Source organism: Laetiporus sulphureus, assembly GCF_001632365.1.
Source record: "Laetiporus sulphureus 93-53 unplaced genomic scaffold LAESUscaffold_8, whole genome shotgun sequence".
Lineage (NCBI taxonomy): Eukaryota > Fungi > Basidiomycota > Agaricomycetes > Polyporales > Laetiporaceae > Laetiporus > Laetiporus sulphureus.
Window position 1 is genome coordinate 650,376 of NW_024468517.1, and position 17,007 is coordinate 667,382.

Here is a 17,007-nt window from a genome sequence, read left to right on the forward strand (position 1 = left end):
CTCGACAGCTGTAATCCTTCACAAATTCCCTTGAAATCTTACGTCTCGCGTTCGAGACAGCGCATCAGCACATGCCTATCGATTCTATCCGGAATGAGCGAGAACGCAATCGGTCCCGAGTAATTCAGCATGTCTTTGAGCGCTCAGAAGGACTCCACAACTTCACACATGATAAATTGATTGCGTCCGATAGCATTAGAGAATTGCTTGAATTCGGATTCCAATCGATCGATGTTCAAGCTGAGGACTGCGCATTCGCCACAGAGCTTGAGTAGCGTCAATGACATCGGCACGATCGTCCAGAGGTGCACATACCACAACATCGTCACTGGCAGGATCCACAGACAGCAGACGCATAACTCTTTTCCGCATCCGACAGCAGGGGCACCATGACATTGTGAGATTATCTTATATATCGGAACGCATCTACGGGCATCAGGCATTCTTCATTTAGTCATCGCGTGCTGCATAGAACGTTCATGATCAACGTACAAGTCTGTAGAATTCCGCCACCAGATAGAGGCTGCCTGCAACGACTATCAGCCCATCTGCCCCAGTATTTGCATGTCTATCCAATGCCCACAGCATTGCAGTGCGAAACTGGTCGAAAGGAGCAGCCTCTGCATTGGAGGCCCATACTTCTGTGTCAGGAGCTTGTGCAAAAACAGTCGTACGCATAACTTCAATAGGCTCGGCCCGAACCCATGGCATCCCCGCCGGTTGAGAGAATGTCACCAAAGCGACGCCGATCTTGATATCACGGGACAAGGCGAGTAACGGAGCGAGTGTTTGCGCAGGAGTCTTCGGAGGAGAGTGTGATAGCGCAAGGATGTACGTGACTATGCGAGGGCGCAACTGCGCGATGTACGCGGCGAGAGTACGTGCAGAGGCTGGATTGTGAGCGCCGTCGACCAGCACGTACTGTTGTCGTCCCGGAAGCTTGTGGAATGACAGTCTGCCAGGCCATGTCGTCTCTTTGATTCCACGCGTCACGCTGTCTGGAGCTATGTGTGCGCGCCAAGGTACATGCGAGTGTGTACAAATGGCAGAGATGACACCAAGCGCTGTCCCGAGGTTGGCGAGCTGATGCTCACCGTACAAGGGAAGGAGAGCATGAAGAGTCTCGGGAAAACACGCGATCGCTGCCTCAACTGGCTGAGGAGGAGGAGGCAATGGCGCTGAAGGGAGAGGACCATCGGGTACTTCATCCCAATCACGCAGAGTCACTGTAGGCGCAAGCAATACATCGCCTCCAGCCTGACCGACGACTTCGCGAACAACGGACTCCACTTCAGCATGCGCCTGCTGTCCAAGAACGAATGGCCGCCCTTTCCGCGCAATCGCCGCCTTTTCCCGCGCGATCGCGCCGATGGTCTCTCCCAGGAACGACTGATGGTCCAGGTCCACTTCTGTCATAGCTGATACGAGTACCGTTTCATCCGGAATGACGTTCGTCGCGTCCAGCCGTCCGCCCATGCCCACTTCTGCCACAACTATGTCGGCCCTGACAGTCTCGAAGATGTGAAGCGCAGTGCATGTGAGGAGCTCGAAGCTACTTGCTCCAATGCTGTGATTCGCATCTGTCTCCTCTACGCGCGATCGGGCAGCGTTGTACATTTCAGGAGAGACTGGCGAGTTGTTCAGCGTGATACAGTCGTGCACCGTAACCAGGTGTGGGCTGTTGAAGCGGCCGACCAGAAACGTGGGAGAAGGTGCGGAAGCACGGAGAATCGATGAGACCAAGGCGGATACGCTGCCTTTGCCATTGGTACCCGTTATGTGACACGTAGGGCGGGTGTAAGGAGGCAGCAGAGCCTGTAGTTTGCGGACACGATCGAGCGAGAGGTCAATTGACATGCTGCGAGTCGCGTGCCTGAGACTGGAGGAGGTTGACACTCTTCTAGCTGGGTGAGAACAAAATTTCGACCATGTCTGCGTGGGATTCAGCAAAGATAGCTTAGCAAGGATTTTACTGTAATAGATACAGAGAGGACACTGACCATCGGTAGAACATTGCCGTTGTCTGATCGTCGTGCGCGAGTCAGCGCGCACGACGAGGACGAGAGTCCAGAGCAGGATCTTCCCTCGAGTGACGAGTCGGAGATCAGACTATTTCTTTTGTCAGATGAAGTAAGTCTATCGGAGTTGCATTCAGCCTCAAGCCAGAGCTTGTCGGAGCGCGAAAGAAGCTTTTCCGTTCTAATTATGGGCGGCAGTTACCGTGCTTTCCACCATCACGATGGCTGCTCCTCAGCGTAGAGTCCAGCCTCCGGTCCAGCAGTACTACGCCGTCCCTCAGAGCCCCCAAAACGCCCTTCGTTCTCAATACTCGCTTCCACCGCAGCCAATGCCCCAGCCCACACCCCAACCACAGGCGTCAAGCAGCTACGACTCTCGGACGAATCCGAATAACAATGATACGACTTACGGCGTCGCAACTGGCGCAATTGGTGGAGGATATGGTCCATATTCTGTGAGTATAGCTAGGTTTGGGGGATCGCTGCATCTACTGAGCTCTACCGCCGCACACAACACAGTTCAATCCCGCCGTGGCCAATAGCAATGGCCGGTACGGCTCTTCTCGCTTTAGCGCCGCCGTCTCGGAGACGTCAGTGGGCACTGGTGGCGATCTAACGGTGAATACAACGACACCAATCATCGGGTCGTCGACCGTTCAGACGTATCCGTATATGTGGGACACCAAGGACCCCGACCTCGATGACGCGTTGCACAACCCAGATCCCATCCGTGACGCGGCGATGGAGCGTAGTTGTACGGTTTTCTCTGCGCGTGGCTGGTTGAATATGTCAGCACTAGTCATTCTGGTGCTGGCGCTCCTTACCCTCTTCGCGGGATACCCCATAATCGCCTATTACGCTTATCCGACTTTGAAGTCATCAGGGTATAACCTTGGTGGAATCAACGGCTCCGGACAAGTGCCAAAACTCAATATACCTACGTTGATTGACAAAGACACTCCGTCAACAGCCAAATCATGGACATCGCCAGAAGGGACAAAATACTCCTTAGTATTTAGCGACGAGTTCGAGACCGACGGGCGTACTTTCTGGTCGGGAGATGACCCGTTTTGGGAGGCAGTGGATTTCAACTATTGGCCAACCGGTGATTTAGAATGGTATACGCCAACGGTGAGCATAGTTAAAAATAACTGGTATGCGCGATACTGAACACGCCGCAGCAAGTGACAACGGAAGGCGGAAAACTGGTACTCACGATGGAAGAAGTAGAAAATCACAATCTTAACTTCCGAAGCGCTATGCTTCAATCATGGAACAAGTTCTGTTTCACGACCGGATATATCGAGGTGTCTGTCAGTGTGCCTGGGTCCCCTATGGCACCTGGGTTCTGGCCAGCTATTTGGACGATGGGCAATCTGGTATGTCAGCACGTGCTTTAACGTTCACTTCTGCTCACGTTTCGTTCAGGGCCGCGCTGGATATGGAGCGACAACTCAAGGAACATGGCCCTTCTCGTACGACAGCTGCGATGTTGGAACATTCCCGAATCAGACGTACTCGAACAACACGCCGACTGCGGCGGAGGGCCTGAGTTTCCAGCCGGGGCAGAAGCTGTCGGCTTGCACCTGCGAAGGTGGCGACCATCCAGGGCCGTCAGTCAATGTCGGACGGGGCGTTCCGGAAATCGATGTCTTTGAGGCTCAGGTTGACGTCAGTGTATGGCGAGGACAAGTGTCGCAGAGTATGCAAATCGCACCGTACAACTACGACTATGAATTTGACAACTCAAGCTCTGTCACCACCATATACGACAGCGATATCACTTCCCTGAATAGCTACAAGGGTGGCCAATACCAGCAGGCGGTCTCGGCAGTCACGTACATCAATAGCTCTGTCTACAACAACAGCGAGTATTCAATCTACGGCTACGAATGGTACTCGAATCCAAAGGCCCGCTCTGATGGATTCATCAAATGGTACAGTAGCGGAGAGGAGTCGTGGCAGGTCACCGCTGGCTCGATTGCGGCGGATGAGACCGTGGAGATTAGCGATCGGTTGATCCCAGAAGAGCCCATGGTATGCCATATTTCTTCAACACATGCTCCTGTGTCTGAAGACTTCCATCGTTATAGTATATCGTCATGAATTTTGGCATGTCTCGTAAGTCCGCGGCCCGTTGTAACCATATCCTGTTTTCTGACGGTGTTTTCAGCTGGCTTCCAAGCGCAAGACTGGATGCACTTGGAGTTCCCTGCAAAGATGTACATTGACTATATTCGTGTATATCAGCAAGACGGTGTGACGGATGGCACGACGTGCAATCCACCAAGCTATCCGACAACGGATTATATCAATGAGTGAGGCATTTCGTGTCCTTCGTGCGGACATAACTGATCGCGTAATCATTCTTTTAGCCATCTGAACGCGTATTCAGATGCGAACCTCACGACATGGGCACAGGCTGGATATGATTTCCCGGCCAATTCGCTGTACAATGGGTGCTGATGTGAATGACGACCGGTCTCGTCTACTTCCAGTCATCTTGAGCCAAATTCTACCCTGTTGTGACTGTAATGTTGTGCATCGTGCATGCGCTCAGCTTCATTTGTGACGATTACGCACATCTATACCGTGGACATTTATTCTACCACCTACTACCCACTATTGTCTCCCTACTCGACCCCTCATGGGGCATGGACACACGGACTGATACAAGTCCTTGCACGGTACATGCTTGCTTCGTCGATACTGCAGTCTCGTTAGCTATCCTTCTTCGGCTGTCGTTGTGGTGGGTGGGCCCGACCGCCTAGTAGCCTATGTAGTGTATATGCATAGCTATTAGACACTTTGTCCTGCTGCTTTCTCGTATAGACTTATTGCCAAAGCTAAAGGGTTGTCGAGCGGCCTCGAAGACCTGCCAAATATGGCAGACTCTTCACCGGCGCTAAGTGGCGGCAGATTGTGGCGGTCGCACTCAGGGTGGCTCGCAGCCTCCATGCTACTCCCGCCCTCTCACTCTTGTCTCGTTGACACTCTAAGGAGCATAGGATGACTGGTATACGACGCGATGAGCGGGACCAACTCAAGGTCATTAACGGACTAGGAATCAGCTCACGAGACGGGCCAGGCTCAGCCACACAAACTCGGACGTGCGCATATCTTCTCCTCGAGCTAGGATCCATCTTCACGCCAGAGTTATCATCTTCGCAATAGGCAATGGCCAAACACGGCTCCAGTGCCAGTCAAAGTACCGGTCCAAAATCCTTATGGCGCCGGACGGATGAGGGACAACTTGCAGAGCTCGAACCGAAGAAATAATCGCACTGCTAGTACAACTATCCTGGGCCCGCTATCGCGTAGCATCCGGGATTCTCCCTCATCAGGTCATCCTAATAAACGCCCGAGGCTTTCTGAAGACTCAGAGTTCGTCTTCACCTCTAGAGAATTCTCAACAGGTAAGCGGTTCGTAGTCTATGTCTTCAATGGAAAGTACTGATGAACGATGTCCCAATTTCGCACCAATTGTGTCACTAAGAGAAACGTATGCACTCCGCTGCTCACGGCATGAAGCCCTTACCATCGATAACGGGACAGTTCCGAATTCCTTCCAGTAAGTGTAATTCAAGCACGGGATCTGTAGGTCGTAAGGAAATCCTACACGAGGCTTGATGGGTACTACAATCCCGATTAATGTTGCTGACAATTCTTAACGCAGAACCGTCTACGACATCCACCCCAGCAGCCAGTAGGATACGCGGTGCGACTGCTAGTAGCTCAGAACCTATCGTCATAGTGGATGACGATGCCGATATTCAAGCTCCCAAGCAATCTCCCATGAAACAATCAGAAAGATGCTTCTCTCGTACTCCCAGTCCTGATCCGATCGACTCTTTTCCAATCCGGGAGCCTTCTCGCTTGCAGAGACGGAATTCCCCACCTCACGCATTTGAGGCCGGCCCTTCTAATCCAGAATCTCATCGATTAGCTGACGATGGAGAGTCGACAAAGCGTTTGCGGGAACGTCTGTTCGCGGCGCCATCGGCTGATATCATTGATGTTGATGCTCCTGGTGTTCCCGAAGACGACGAGCTTGATTCAATCCGCTCTTTCTCGGAACACACTCCCCCCAAGGCATCTCATCCAATAGTGGTACCAGATACGAAGTCCTTGCCACCGCATCGTGTCGTCAAGGAACGTGTAGCGGCGTTCGAGCAGAAAACTCGTGTTAAGACTCCGTACATCGATCTAAACGCTCAGAACAGCAAAGGTCCGACAAGGAAGAGTGCCATGAAGCCCAAGGGCGGAAAGGTACGTACGATCGCCCTGCTTGCAGACAATCTCTACATTGGTCTCGGACAGTCAGGGACTGTCACACAAAGCAGTATGCTGGACCATATGACCATGCTTCCGTCAGGCTTCGTACACTCGAGTTCTACAAAGTCTCCGAAAAGGACTGTCAAGACAGCTGAGCGATTGCGCGATGAATTTGTCGTACTTCCTCTCGAGGCGTGGACATTGGGACGCACTCTCATACAAGACTGGGACGAAGACGTTCATTATCCAAGGTACTGGTTGGTCTACACTGAGCGCCCAAATCCGGTACTTCGAATCACAGACACTCAGAATTCGTCAACCCCACTCAATGGTGCTGTCATGGAAGAGATCAAGGTGGGAAATGGCGTTGAAAAGCTATGTGTATGTCCTCGCCTTGACTGTAGTTATGACAATTGCCGATCACTGTGACCGGCAGTATACGATGACGCCTTGCGATATTCACAATACTGTTGTATTGCAATTTAAGTCGCGCCGTCACCAGACCACGAATACCGAGGCTCGATACGTTCCAGGTATGTCAGATAGAATGATATACCGGCCGGCCTCCCACTATGATTACAGGTTCTGCTGGAGCGGATGGTAGCATCATGTTCAAGTTTTTGACGAAGCACGCAAACTGGGAAAATGGCACGCCATATGCGCACCTCGTGAAAGTCATGGAAAAGATGTCTACTGGCTGCGAAGTACGAATGGTAGAGTATGATTACGAGTTCCCCTCACCTCTGTCGGAGTCTGGCACTGAGTGGATGTATGCAGTGCCCACGGTTCAAAACGGGTCTGGGAAGCACAAATGAATGCCGTAGAATTTCCAGATGGCTTAACGGATAAGCTGCAGCATGTTGACATTCAAGAGCAATCCGGAGCGAATGTTGGACCTACCGAGTACGTTCTCTCATAACATGCCTCATAGCTTCCTGACTGAGTGAGTATTAGCAGCAGCATTCCTGTAGCCAAGGAGAGCGAAGGCCCCGTAACACGACGGTCAACTCGTACGGCTGCTTCTGAGAGTTCGTCGCCAGCACCTGACGAACTGTGAGCCCTGGTCGTAGCCAGGCTCGTCACTTGCTGAACCATCTCTTAGAATCCTAGTATACCCTCCCTCAGGTGTAGGCGCCATCAACATCAACAAAAGTGACCTCAAACGGCTTGATCCCGATGGGTATCTAAACGACACGTTAATCGAGTTCGGCTTGAAGTGAGTGCTTTCTGTTGTTCGCATCCGCGCCTTGCTGAATTCATGTAGACTATGGCTGGCGGACCTGACCAAGAGCAATCCTGATCTCGCCGAGCAAATCCATGTCTTCAATTCATTCTTCTACAAGAAGCTGAATGTCAAAGAGTAGGTATAATTAGTGCTGTTCTGCTGGTGTGCTAATGTGCGTGCGGTAGTAAGGACGAGGGATACCAGAGCGTGCGGAAGTGGACATCGAAGTTTGATATCTTCAAGAAGAAATTTATCATTGTACCGATCAATGAGCGGTTAGTTCCAGGACAGCGCACTCTCTAGATTGGTCTTAACGAACATCACTCTAGATTTCACTGGTATCTAGCGATCATATACCATCCAGAACACGTTCTCCTTCCTCCACTGAATCCCACGGTAATTTTGAAGCCCATGACGCGTAAGCGCAAGCGTCAAGAGGAGCCTGAAGAGTTGATGCCGACGGAGACCGCCGCCGTAGTTGGTAGCAAGTTTCAATCGCCTGATCACGAGATCATACCGGATTCCTGCCCTCCTTCTCGAGGCGGCAGCCCGGTGGCAGATAGCGAAGGCGAGCGGGAGGTTGAGTCTCTCCTTGAGCGCACCCGATCTTGTTCCCTTGAAGACCAGCCAATGGCTGATGAAGAAGACGTTGCTGGTGCTGCCGCGGCGTCAATGGGCGAAATGATTGATTTGGAATTGCAATATCCTGCATCACCTCAAGAATGTCTCCAGCAAATAGAAGTAGACTCGGATACACCGCATCCGGAAGAAGCGAATCAGCCAACCAGTTTTGAGAGTGCTGACGGCGCACAAATCAAACAACGAGAGCATGTGGTCGATGCAAATGCCGATATCATGGCAAGTGTTGGCCCTGCTACATTCTATGGCAATTCCTCTGCGTCTTCCTCTGCACGTAAAGGGGTTAGGACTCCAACACCAACTCAGTTCATTGTGGACGACGATAATGCTAATGCGCCGGAAGACGAAGTTATGTCGAGGACATCCGATGAAAGTTCTCAACAGTGAGTAGGCGGTCACTACTTGCACCTATCATAATTGCTGACCGAGATGACGCTACGCAGCACATATATCTTCACCTTCGATTCCCTCGGCACGAGGCATCCGCAGGCTATCAAGACCCTCACGCAGTATTTGCAGATGGAGGCGAGGGACAAGAAGGGAATCGAGGTTACGCGCGAGGTGATGGGTCGGAATGCTCTGGTAAGTATCGTTGCAAAGCCTCTAGACGCTGCCTTAACAGTTCTGCTCCTAGGTTCCTATGCAACCAAATTACTGGGACTGCGGTATCTACGTGCTACACTTTGTCCGCATGTTCCTCAGCGATCCGGATGCATACTTTCAACTCATCACGGTAGGGCCAACCACTATTGTCCAGTCGACTCAGCAGCTCATGAATGTCATCGCGTAGGCTTTCACCAAGCAGAAGGACTACTCTGCGGAAGAGCGGGCGGAACATTGGAAGGCCAGCCATGTCAATGTCAAGAGGATCCGGGAGGAGCTCAAGGAACGTATCGCGGAGCTGTCGGAAACATGGAAGAGTGATCGAGCGCTGCGGGAGGAGCAGCGGAAGAGGGAGGCAGAGGCATCTGCTGCGTCTCTGTCGGACGAGGACGAGGTGATCATAGAAGACGTCACACATCGGAAGGCTAAGTCTCATGGCAAGGGTCGAGCCTCATAGTGCTGCATAAGAGCACTGGATGGTCGTGTTGCTCGTTGCTTTCATGTCGCGCACGCTGATTGCTCTCTGCATCTCATCAGCAACTCTTCGCGGATGATCTTACTTATTCCCCTCAATTGCTGTACATTATACATGGTTCTGCACTATCACGCTCTCCCTCGTTCACGTATCTTTATTGCTGTTCGTCTGTTTGATCGCATCGCGTTTGCATCGCTCACGATCGGTGGCCTGTGATAGATAGCGTCCTTACGGACCTTATGCTCCCTTCCTCGTTGTTCATAGCGCTTTCGCGTCTGGGATGCTGCTTCAAGTTGTTGAACAGGCCGATTTGTGTGAACAACCCGACCGTTGTACGAAAGCAACACCGCAGGAATACATAGACTACTAAGCGTATACAACGACATACACTAAATCCGAACAGGACAACCCTCCCAAGAACAAGCATCCTCTACGGGATGTTCATCCGGCATACCGTGCCCCCGCCCGTATGCCCGTCAAACACGAAAAAGTTGACGATCGGCGACTCGCGCGCCGCAAGCGCCTTGAGCATATCCTGCGCGAGCATCCCGCCGACGACTGCACACACCGGGGACATCTCATGCGACGCCGTCACCGCCATCGTCCTGCGCATCCAAACAAGTCGTGCGATGAGCTCAGCATGAGGATGATGAGGGATCGCGGTCGCACGTACTCTACAAGCTCCTTTGGAATGGAGGGCATCGCCTGTTTGTTCACGTCCGCTTGAGATAGGAGCGTATTCGCCATCTGCTCAAGCACAGCGGCCTCGCCCGCGTCGTGCGGGAGGACGCCCTTGTGCTGCGCCTGGTACTCCCACAGCGCTACAAACGAAGTGCTCAGCAGCACGCACCAGAAGGAGCCGCGTGGCACTCACCGAGAATCACGAAGGTGGCGGCGGGGTTGAGCTCGCGTGTCTGGCGGCGCGTGAGCCCTGTCCACCGGTGGCCGAGAGCGGCCCGCAGGCGGCAATACGTCGTCGTGTACTTCACGTTTTTCGCGGTGTCTTTTGACGCGGTACGGTCACTAAGCGGTGTGAGCGCGCGAAGCCCGTGTCGGAGTTGGAGACGATGTAGGACGTAAAAGAATGCATGCACGCGGGTAGGCAGGCGACCAATCAGTACGTCAGCGCGAAATAAGCTAGCGGTGCAACGTACGGCGCGATATAGTCGTGCGTGAGCAGATCGCAGAAGATGTACCCCAGCAGGCCGTACGTGCCCCCCGCATAGAACGGCTTCTGGGAGCGGCGGCACGCGCCATTCACACGGATCTGGCTGCGAGGGTTAGTGCGCTGGCCCGCAGGCGGGGGTCCGTCCGGGGACTTACCAAGGTTTCGCGGTCCGAGTCTGTGACGCACACCATGTCCACGTCCCGCACGAGCGCGTCGAGTGCGTCGCCCTCGAGCGCAGGCGCGGCGGAGATGGTCTCTACGGTGACGAGGGGGTTCAGGCTCTCGATCCTCGCCTTGGCGGCCTCTGCTTTCTGACATGGCGCAGTACGTCAGCATGCTAGAAGGTCCGGAGCAGCAGAAGAACACGGGAAACGCCGCTGGCCAATAAGCATGCGCGAACTTGTCCGGAGATTGGTGGTATCCCATAATTGCCCTTCTAGGACTGCTTGATGGCCCGCCACACGCAGGACGTGAAACCGCAGCGCATGATCAGGTGGTGTGAGGCACCGGTGATTATGGATATCATTCCCCAGGGGTACGCTTCGCCAATTCACTACTGCGAAGCGTCACGCTGCGACGTAGCACGGCGGAGTTGGGAACGCGCAGAACGGACGGACAATGAGACGAGCAGAAATGCGGCGTTCGAGCGGATAGAGCGTTGTTCCGGGCCATGCATGGGATCCCGTCGCGGACGGGAATATCCTCGTGCACAAGCCTGGGTGTGCGCGCAAATGGCTCCTACGGCGCTGGTGCTGCAGGAGTGCACCAACGGGCCAGGTGAAGGGCGATGCACGGATTATGCCGCGTTACTCACCTTCTTGCCAACATCGTCATCGCGGAAGAAAAAGCCCGCGCCGAGATCTTCCTCCGCGACTAGGTCGCCGTCAACGAGGACGAGCTTGCCAATCCCGGCCAGGACGATGTTTTTGATCGCCTCCGTCGCGACGCCTCGCAGGCGGACAACCAAGATGGTCGCATTGCGCATCCTGGCGAGGGATAGTGATCAATGATCTTGAGTGCCCGCGCGATCACGCGTTCCACCAGAGTACAAGGACGGGCCATGGGAGATGCTGACCTCTGCTGGGCCTCAAGCCCCCACAAGCGGATCTGCCGGTCATACACGGCCGCTTCGTCTGCATTGATAGCGTAGCGCGTTCCAGATCAGAACGCAGGTAAACACACGCGACTGAATGGCTTTCGAAGCCGCACCTTCAGTGATTTGGAGCGGAATACTCTTCGTGCTGGGGTCCGATGTAGCCATGGTGGGAGCGTCGCACGTAAAATGATGCGAGATTATCGCAAATGGAGAAAATAACCAGATGGATGGCTCGAGGAGGCCGGCTGAGAGCACACGAGATTGACGTTCGAGATGGACGTTACAAAGGTGGCAAGGATGAGATTCTTCCAGGCGCGCCTCCTACGCGTCGCGCGGAATGCCGAACGTGTGCATAATCGCATAATTGAACGAAGAGACACAACAAAAGCAACTCGATAGCAATGTGCGCTGGATATAGTATACACCATACAGTATCGGCAATCATCCACAGCTCGGACGACCATTATGAATACAGTAGCAAACTACATCGATCAATAGACCAGCACTAGACCATATTCGACACACGACGAACACGCACCGGGCCCAATCACGGAACTCACATTATGGCCAACGTGGAGAACGTACTTAATCATTAGCAAAACCAGCATGCACTCTCCGAGCGGGTGGCCGCGCCAACACGCTCAAGCCCCGTTCATGAGAGGCATGCCGTCCCCGTTGGACCCAGCGTCTCGATCATCATCAAGCCTGCACACGTAAAAATGTCACCAGATCAATTAATCCGCTATTTTGGAACACGACAACAGGCAGCCTTTCAGACAATGAGCCTGACTTACAAATAGTTTCGTTCGATTTCTGAAAGGATCGACAGGAAATCCCCTGCAGAACGGAATCAGTCACAGGCAGTGGTCGATAGCGTAGTTGTGCAATACGTACAGAGGTAGCCATGCGCACGCGCCGCCGATATTGGCGCCGTCTCTGCCTGGCGCACTGCATCCAGTAGCGTGGATGCCACAAATCGCACCTTGTGCACCTATAGATAGACGATTGCGTACTCAACGCTAATGTTCTATATATACAGAAAGGTCACTCACCAACGACGGGCCGTTCGTCGCAATACTCTGGATCGGTATGCTAATAATAGTAGCATGAGTCGCTGCATGCACACGTGATCAAAGAGACTTACCTATGCAAGATACTGAGCAGCTCGCTCGCAACGGCCTCGCGCTCTTTTGATACGCGATGCTCATCGATACTACCCTGTAGCGACGTGATGAGCTCGTCGCGATATTGCTCGATCACAAATCGCACGAGTTGCTGTAACCGCGGTCAATGCCAGCCTCATCGCACCCCAACAGTAGAATGGCACACACCTGCGTCACATACACGTTCGCTTGCATCACCAAGAACGGATTAAGAGCATTCGCGCGCGACGCGTTCGGGTTATCGAAGAAGTCCTTGACTTCCGCAAACGTCGCTTGCCTGAATCCCGCACCGCCATACTCCCTTCCGCCATTCGCGCCCAGCCCCAATCCCAGTCCATCGTTCACTCGCTTGAGCCGAAGGGGCTCCGGCGCATGTGTCAATGCAGCCATGATCCGCGCATGCAAGGCCTGCACCTCCTCCAAGCGTGCCGTCAAGAATTGGCCTTGCGGCGGCGAGCGCTTATCGACACGGACCCGCACGAGGATCTCCCCAAGGAGCGCAAAGATGCGGGAGATGTAGTTGAGCCCGGAAACAATCGCTGTCTTGCCATGTGGCTGGGGGAGATACGCGCTCGGAGTGATGCTGAAAGCCGGTGAGATGCGGGTGCGTGAATGACATAATTACGGCATGCGGAGACGGAGTTGAAGGTGGGAGGTTAACGCGGGAGAAGCAACCAAGGGAAAGAAGAAGGTGGGATAATCATTTGAAGAGCAGCATGAGGAGAGGGAAGATAGAAGTGAGGGACGATGTGGGTTTGAGGTGGGCAAAGAAGTAGAATACACCGGGTCGAACCGCACAGAAACAGACACGAAAGCAAACGTTAGAGACCAGCATCGCCGAAAGCTACGAGGGAAGCATACGCACTATTCATCGTCCAACTCCCGTGGAAAGTTACATGTAGTGTCCTCGTCTCGTAGACAGATGGGACGTCCAAGGAGGATCGACATCGACTTGTCCGCTGTGTGTGGAGGTGGGGCAATAGTGCGAATGCATAAGAATCAGATGTATGTCGTGAGCATTGCATTGCGCACATCATCCGTGACATTGGGTTGCGCACCTCCAAAGAGCAGCCAAAAAGTCCTCCGGCGAACCTCGCATTCAACAAAATCGAGCCCTTCGTACGATGCCTCTTCATGCATGCGCAGCGTGATCGCAATGTGCGCCGCCTCTCCGAATGCTGCATGCTGCGTAGCATCATGGCCTTCGCAGAAATGATAGATGGTATCACTTAAGAGCCGAGGTCATGAGTTACGGATCGCATACACTCTTAATCACAAGACACCACTAAAAGGCACTCACAAGTATCGTATGACAACATGCATGACCGTCGGCGGGTCGTACGATACCACCGAAATATGTCGACTTGCCTCGTAGCACGTCTGAGCCAATTTCCGTACCTGATGCCGCTCCATCGGTAAGTAGCTCCGAGGTACTTGCACCAAGGTGCTCGCAACCGTGGACATGACAAGTGCAAAGAACAACGGATCGCGCTCTTCCCTCCTCGCATGCACGTCAGCCATAAAGCTCGGTCTGTGGATGCACGGTGTAAGCGGGTACACAAAGTCAAAGAATAACGCGAGGATATGGAGGATGGTGTCCCGTGGAGCAACATCTTCGAGACGGTGAGGGCGATAATAGTATGCAAGGGGAGGGATAGCGACGGGAGAAGAGACGGTCAGGGTTTGTTGTTGCCTCAACGCCCAACCGTGGAGGGGGTAGGTGCTAAACTGGTCGCCAGAGTTCGAGTTCGAAAATGGATGTGGATCGTCGCGTGTGGCACTATACGCCGCACCGAGTGAAGGGACGGAGCCGAAGGAGGCGAACGTGCTGTCGGCGGTGATAGGATAGCGGCCAGGAGAAAGCGGACCGGCATGAAGAGGCGATACAGGGCTCAGACTAGGCTCGAGGAAAGGCTGGAGGGATCCTTGTGTACCAGAAGAGAGTGTCGGACTAGCAGCGCCATGTGACGTGGGCGAATGCGCAAGGTCAGTGGAGGAAGAGCCCTGAGCGTGGACGTCTTGTTGCTGCTGAGCTGCTGCCGCCGCGGCCTCTTGTAGTCTCCGAAGATAGCTGCCGATCGTCAGTGATCTGAACCTGAGTGGGTTGCACACCTAGGATGGGCACTCACAGGTTTGGTGGCCCACGCTTTTTGGGCTGGTAGTCATACGTGCAGGGAATGCCGAGGGCGATGCAGTGCTTGCAGGACTGCTTGGGATCGTCGGGGTTCTCACGCGCACAGCGGACCTTGCGTGCGCGGCAAGCATCGCAGCCTGGAGGAATAGGTGAGGGAGGGGATTCGGACATCGATGACAGGCGCACGAGGACGCACTCTGTGACTGTCGCCTGTACGGAAGCAGGTCAGCGCACTGGCATCGATGAGAGAAAAGGGTAGGACATGAAAATACGCGCGGGGAATGGAACGCCAGGCAAGTGGGAGGCAAAGGAGAGAATGCGGAGTAGAGAGAAGGGGGGATACGGGGATGGAGGCAGAGAGCGTTGAAAGTGAGCGGGGAAATGTCGGGGATGGGACTTACTTTCTCTTAACCTTGCTGGGATCGGCCGGGTCGCTGGGGGCACGGTCTAGCGGGGGCGCGGACGCGTCCAGCTCTTGCTTTGGGCGTGCGGCCATGCGGGAAGGGCGCAGAACTGCGGGACTTCGCGGGGCGGCGACGCGGGCGTGTTATGTACGTGCACGCTGTTTGCGTCCTGTTGTTGTTTGCGCGAGGCGTCTGCCTGCCTAATCAGGCAACCATGTCCTCGCCGTCACGAGTCACTCCCCGGAGGCAGTCGCTCCGGCCTTAAACGGTCTTCCGGCGATGTGGCCTGCGCAGACCACTCGCCTCGGCCCTGCCGTAACGCCCTTCGCCACCTTCTCTGCGAAGGCATCGCGAAGCCAGCCATGATGCAACCCACCGTCGCAACCCAAAGCGTGAATCTACCGTCGATCTCACCACTCACATGTCCCTGCACCCCCCCCCCCCAAAAAAAAAACCTGTCATGCATTCCCCTCCCTGTCCGCGATGTGGTTTTAGAGGCAGGGCATCCTTGTATCGGCGTGTCCGCCTTCCATCACCTCCCGCTCGCGGAGGATAGTAATTCCTGAAGCGGTCAGGCTGGGGGTGCGTGGAAAGGTTGACAAATGTATGCCCCCCTACTGGCTAGTCGATAGAGGACTATCATCGTCGCGATCGTGCTAGCTGTGACCAGGTAGAAATTGGACGCACACGACCACGGGAGGATGAGGTCGGGAAAGAGAGGCGAGGACCTGTATGCGGTCGAGGGCGCGCTTTATATATGCACATGGCAAGGCGCATCAAATCGGATGACGCAAAGCAAGTGAAAAGGTTCTGTGACCATCGAGCGGGGCACCGCAAAAAGAAAAAAAGGTCTGCGCCAAATAAAGTGTAGGCGCCGTCAGCGGCAATATACATCCACAATATCTGAAATCAAATGCAGTGCGCAAGTACTAGCGCCTGCTACAGTTCCATAAAATGTGAATATTTGAATATTTGAATGGCAACGACGAGCTGCGACTGTCCGGATGCGTGCCCAATTGCTCGAAAGAACAAATGCCGATCAAAGCACAAAATGTTCATTCCCACCTGACATTAATATTCATTATAGCAACAGCTGTTGACGTTATTAGTGGCTGGTCATCAGAGCGGAGGATGTGGATAGCTTGATTACGGCGAGCTAATGGTATATGCTGCTAATAATACATTAGATTGTAATGCATGCATCTATCTATATATGTACGGACGACTTTTCATTCCGATCTACTGTGGTTACCGTGCGCCTCGCCAGTCCCTGAACCGATGCGGTATGCATCATGGATCATACACTCCCCCACACCGTGTTGCACTGATATCGCAAGATCTCAAGACCGGACTACCTCCGAATAGTCTGCGGCCTTTAGCTTTTCTTCCCCCCACCTGCAGCAGCCTTCCGCCTCCGCTCGGGAACACGCCTACCAGGCCCGCGTCCCATGATCGGCCTCTCGCGCATCTGCACCAGCATCATCCTCGCATGCACGTCCATCACCCGCCCCGCACGCCAATGCCGCCGCACCAACCTCGCGATAGCCTTCCTCAGCTTCGTCTGCATCTCATCCTCCCACTCTACCTTGTCACGCATCAGCATGTCCCAAAACCAGAACGCCGCCTCCGCGTCTTCCGTCCGCATCGCCGCGATCACGCAGTCGCGCCCCATGTTCGGCGACGGTATCTGTCCTGCCTTTAGCAGCAAGTCCACCAGATCCTGCACCGTCTTCAGCGCGTGCCTGGAATCATTGCGTCGGTCCTCGTCCGTCTCGATCAACCCCCGGATCAGCGTCCCCATCGTCTG

At 54.0% G+C, this 17,007-nt stretch overlaps 7 protein-coding genes across 7 annotated transcripts in view; 2 read left to right on the forward strand and 5 right to left on the reverse strand.

Annotated features, from left to right (window-relative positions):
* Nucleotides 1–162: 162 nt before the first annotated feature.
* LAESUDRAFT_723041 (uncharacterized protein) lies at nt 163–426 on the reverse strand. Its single transcript, XM_040908333.1, has one exon. The coding sequence runs from the start codon at nt 394–396 to the stop codon at nt 196–198; it is 201 nt and encodes a 66-aa protein (XP_040767047.1). The 5' UTR covers nt 397–426; the 3' UTR covers nt 163–195.
* LAESUDRAFT_723042 (FolC bifunctional protein) lies at nt 316–2,087 on the reverse strand. Its single transcript, XM_040908334.1, has 3 exons — nt 2,001–2,087; nt 493–1,932; nt 316–426 (listed from the first exon to the last, which is right to left on the reverse strand). Exons 2-3 carry the CDS (start codon nt 1,855–1,857, stop codon nt 409–411), a joined length of 1,383 nt encoding a protein of 460 aa, XP_040767048.1. The 5' UTR covers nt 1,858–1,932; nt 2,001–2,087; the 3' UTR covers nt 316–408.
* Nucleotides 2,088–2,232: 145 nt separating this feature from the next.
* On the forward strand, nt 2,233–4,866 carry LAESUDRAFT_675170 (glycoside hydrolase family 16 protein). The gene is made up of 7 exons (XM_040905582.1): nt 2,233–2,473; nt 2,538–3,149; nt 3,200–3,397; nt 3,447–4,055; nt 4,112–4,139; nt 4,192–4,336; nt 4,394–4,866. The coding sequence occupies exons 1-7, from the start codon at nt 2,240–2,242 to the stop codon at nt 4,482–4,484; spliced, it is 1,917 nt and encodes a 638-aa protein (XP_040767049.1). The 5' UTR covers nt 2,233–2,239; the 3' UTR covers nt 4,485–4,866.
* Nucleotides 4,867–4,946: 80 nt separating this feature from the next.
* On the forward strand, nt 4,947–9,533 carry LAESUDRAFT_675173 (cysteine proteinase). The gene is made up of 16 exons (XM_040905583.1): nt 4,947–5,128; nt 5,193–5,434; nt 5,515–5,589; nt 5,695–6,287; nt 6,339–6,674; nt 6,730–6,826; nt 6,876–7,011; nt 7,071–7,196; nt 7,248–7,346; nt 7,396–7,509; nt 7,558–7,653; nt 7,704–7,793; nt 7,848–8,540; nt 8,601–8,739; nt 8,792–8,890; nt 8,948–9,533. The coding sequence occupies exons 1-16, from the start codon at nt 5,028–5,030 to the stop codon at nt 9,215–9,217; spliced, it is 3,306 nt and encodes a 1,101-aa protein (XP_040767050.1). The 5' UTR covers nt 4,947–5,027; the 3' UTR covers nt 9,218–9,533.
* On the reverse strand, nt 9,514–11,779 carry LAESUDRAFT_723044 (uncharacterized protein). The gene is made up of 8 exons (XM_040908335.1): nt 11,613–11,779; nt 11,479–11,536; nt 11,218–11,389; nt 10,559–10,714; nt 10,390–10,502; nt 10,110–10,258; nt 9,909–10,056; nt 9,514–9,840 (listed from the first exon to the last, which is right to left on the reverse strand). Exons 1-8 carry the CDS (start codon nt 11,662–11,664, stop codon nt 9,666–9,668), a joined length of 1,023 nt encoding a protein of 340 aa, XP_040767051.1. The 5' UTR covers nt 11,665–11,779; the 3' UTR covers nt 9,514–9,665.
* A 35-nt stretch (nt 11,780–11,814) lies between these two features.
* On the reverse strand, nt 11,815–15,567 carry LAESUDRAFT_723045 (uncharacterized protein). Its single transcript, XM_040908336.1, has 12 exons — nt 15,198–15,567; nt 14,993–15,006; nt 14,792–14,933; nt 13,963–14,733; nt 13,721–13,890; nt 13,528–13,621; nt 12,831–13,245; nt 12,644–12,774; nt 12,552–12,591; nt 12,394–12,490; nt 12,294–12,336; nt 11,815–12,204 (listed from the first exon to the last, which is right to left on the reverse strand). The coding sequence occupies exons 1-12, from the start codon at nt 15,290–15,292 to the stop codon at nt 12,141–12,143; spliced, it is 2,076 nt and encodes a 691-aa protein (XP_040767052.1). The 5' UTR covers nt 15,293–15,567; the 3' UTR covers nt 11,815–12,140.
* Nucleotides 15,568–16,287: 720 nt separating this feature from the next.
* The window catches only part of LAESUDRAFT_810921 (uncharacterized protein), a 2,418-nt gene continuing 1,698 nt past the window's right edge, over nt 16,288–17,007 (reverse strand). The window contains exon 2 of the mRNA XM_040914269.1: nt 16,288–17,007. Coding sequence (XP_040767053.1) covers nt 16,576–17,007 — 432 coding nt within the window. The 3' untranslated portion in view covers nt 16,288–16,575.

Excerpts from the sequence above, each read along its gene's own strand:
- LAESUDRAFT_675170 (XM_040905582.1), top strand. The coding sequence starts at position 2,240 with ATGGCTGCTCCTCAGCGTAGAGTCCAGCCTCCGGTCCAGCAGTACTAC. Across the intron at positions 4,140-4,191 it reads CATGAATTTTGGCATGTCTC|CTGGCTTCCAAGCGCAAGAC; the intron begins GTAAGTCCGCGG and ends CGGTGTTTTCAG. Across the intron at positions 4,337-4,393 it reads ACAACGGATTATATCAATGA|CCATCTGAACGCGTATTCAG; the intron begins GTGAGGCATTTC and ends TCATTCTTTTAG.
- LAESUDRAFT_675173 (XM_040905583.1), top strand. The coding sequence starts at position 5,028 with ATGACTGGTATACGACGCGATGAGCGGGACCAACTCAAGGTCATTAAC. Across the intron at positions 6,675-6,729 it reads ATGGCGTTGAAAAGCTATGT|TATACGATGACGCCTTGCGA; the intron begins GTATGTCCTCGC and ends TGTGACCGGCAG. Across the intron at positions 7,794-7,847 it reads ATTGTACCGATCAATGAGCG|ATTTCACTGGTATCTAGCGA; the intron begins GTTAGTTCCAGG and ends ACATCACTCTAG.
- LAESUDRAFT_723045 (XM_040908336.1), bottom strand. The coding sequence starts at position 15,292 with ATGGCCGCACGCCCAAAGCAAGAGCTGGACGCGTCCGCGCCCCCGCTA. Across the intron at positions 14,734-14,791 it reads AAGCGTGGGCCACCAAACCT|CTATCTTCGGAGACTACAAG; the intron begins GTGAGTGCCCAT and ends GACGATCGGCAG. Across the intron at positions 12,337-12,393 it reads GCGTGCGCATGGCTACCTCT|GGGATTTCCTGTCGATCCTT; the intron begins GTACGTATTGCA and ends TCCGTTCTGCAG.
- LAESUDRAFT_723044 (XM_040908335.1), bottom strand. The coding sequence starts at position 11,664 with ATGGCTACATCGGACCCCAGCACGAAGAGTATTCCGCTCCAAATCACT. Across the intron at positions 11,537-11,612 it reads TCCGCTCCAAATCACTGAAG|ACGAAGCGGCCGTGTATGAC; the intron begins GTGCGGCTTCGA and ends CTATCAATGCAG. Across the intron at positions 10,503-10,558 it reads ACTCGGACCGCGAAACCTTG|ATCCGTGTGAATGGCGCGTG; the intron begins GTAAGTCCCCGG and ends CCTCGCAGCCAG.
- LAESUDRAFT_723042 (XM_040908334.1), bottom strand. The coding sequence starts at position 1,857 with ATGTCAATTGACCTCTCGCTCGATCGTGTCCGCAAACTACAGGCTCTG.
- LAESUDRAFT_723041 (XM_040908333.1), bottom strand. The coding sequence starts at position 396 with ATGTCATGGTGCCCCTGCTGTCGGATGCGGAAAAGAGTTATGCGTCTG.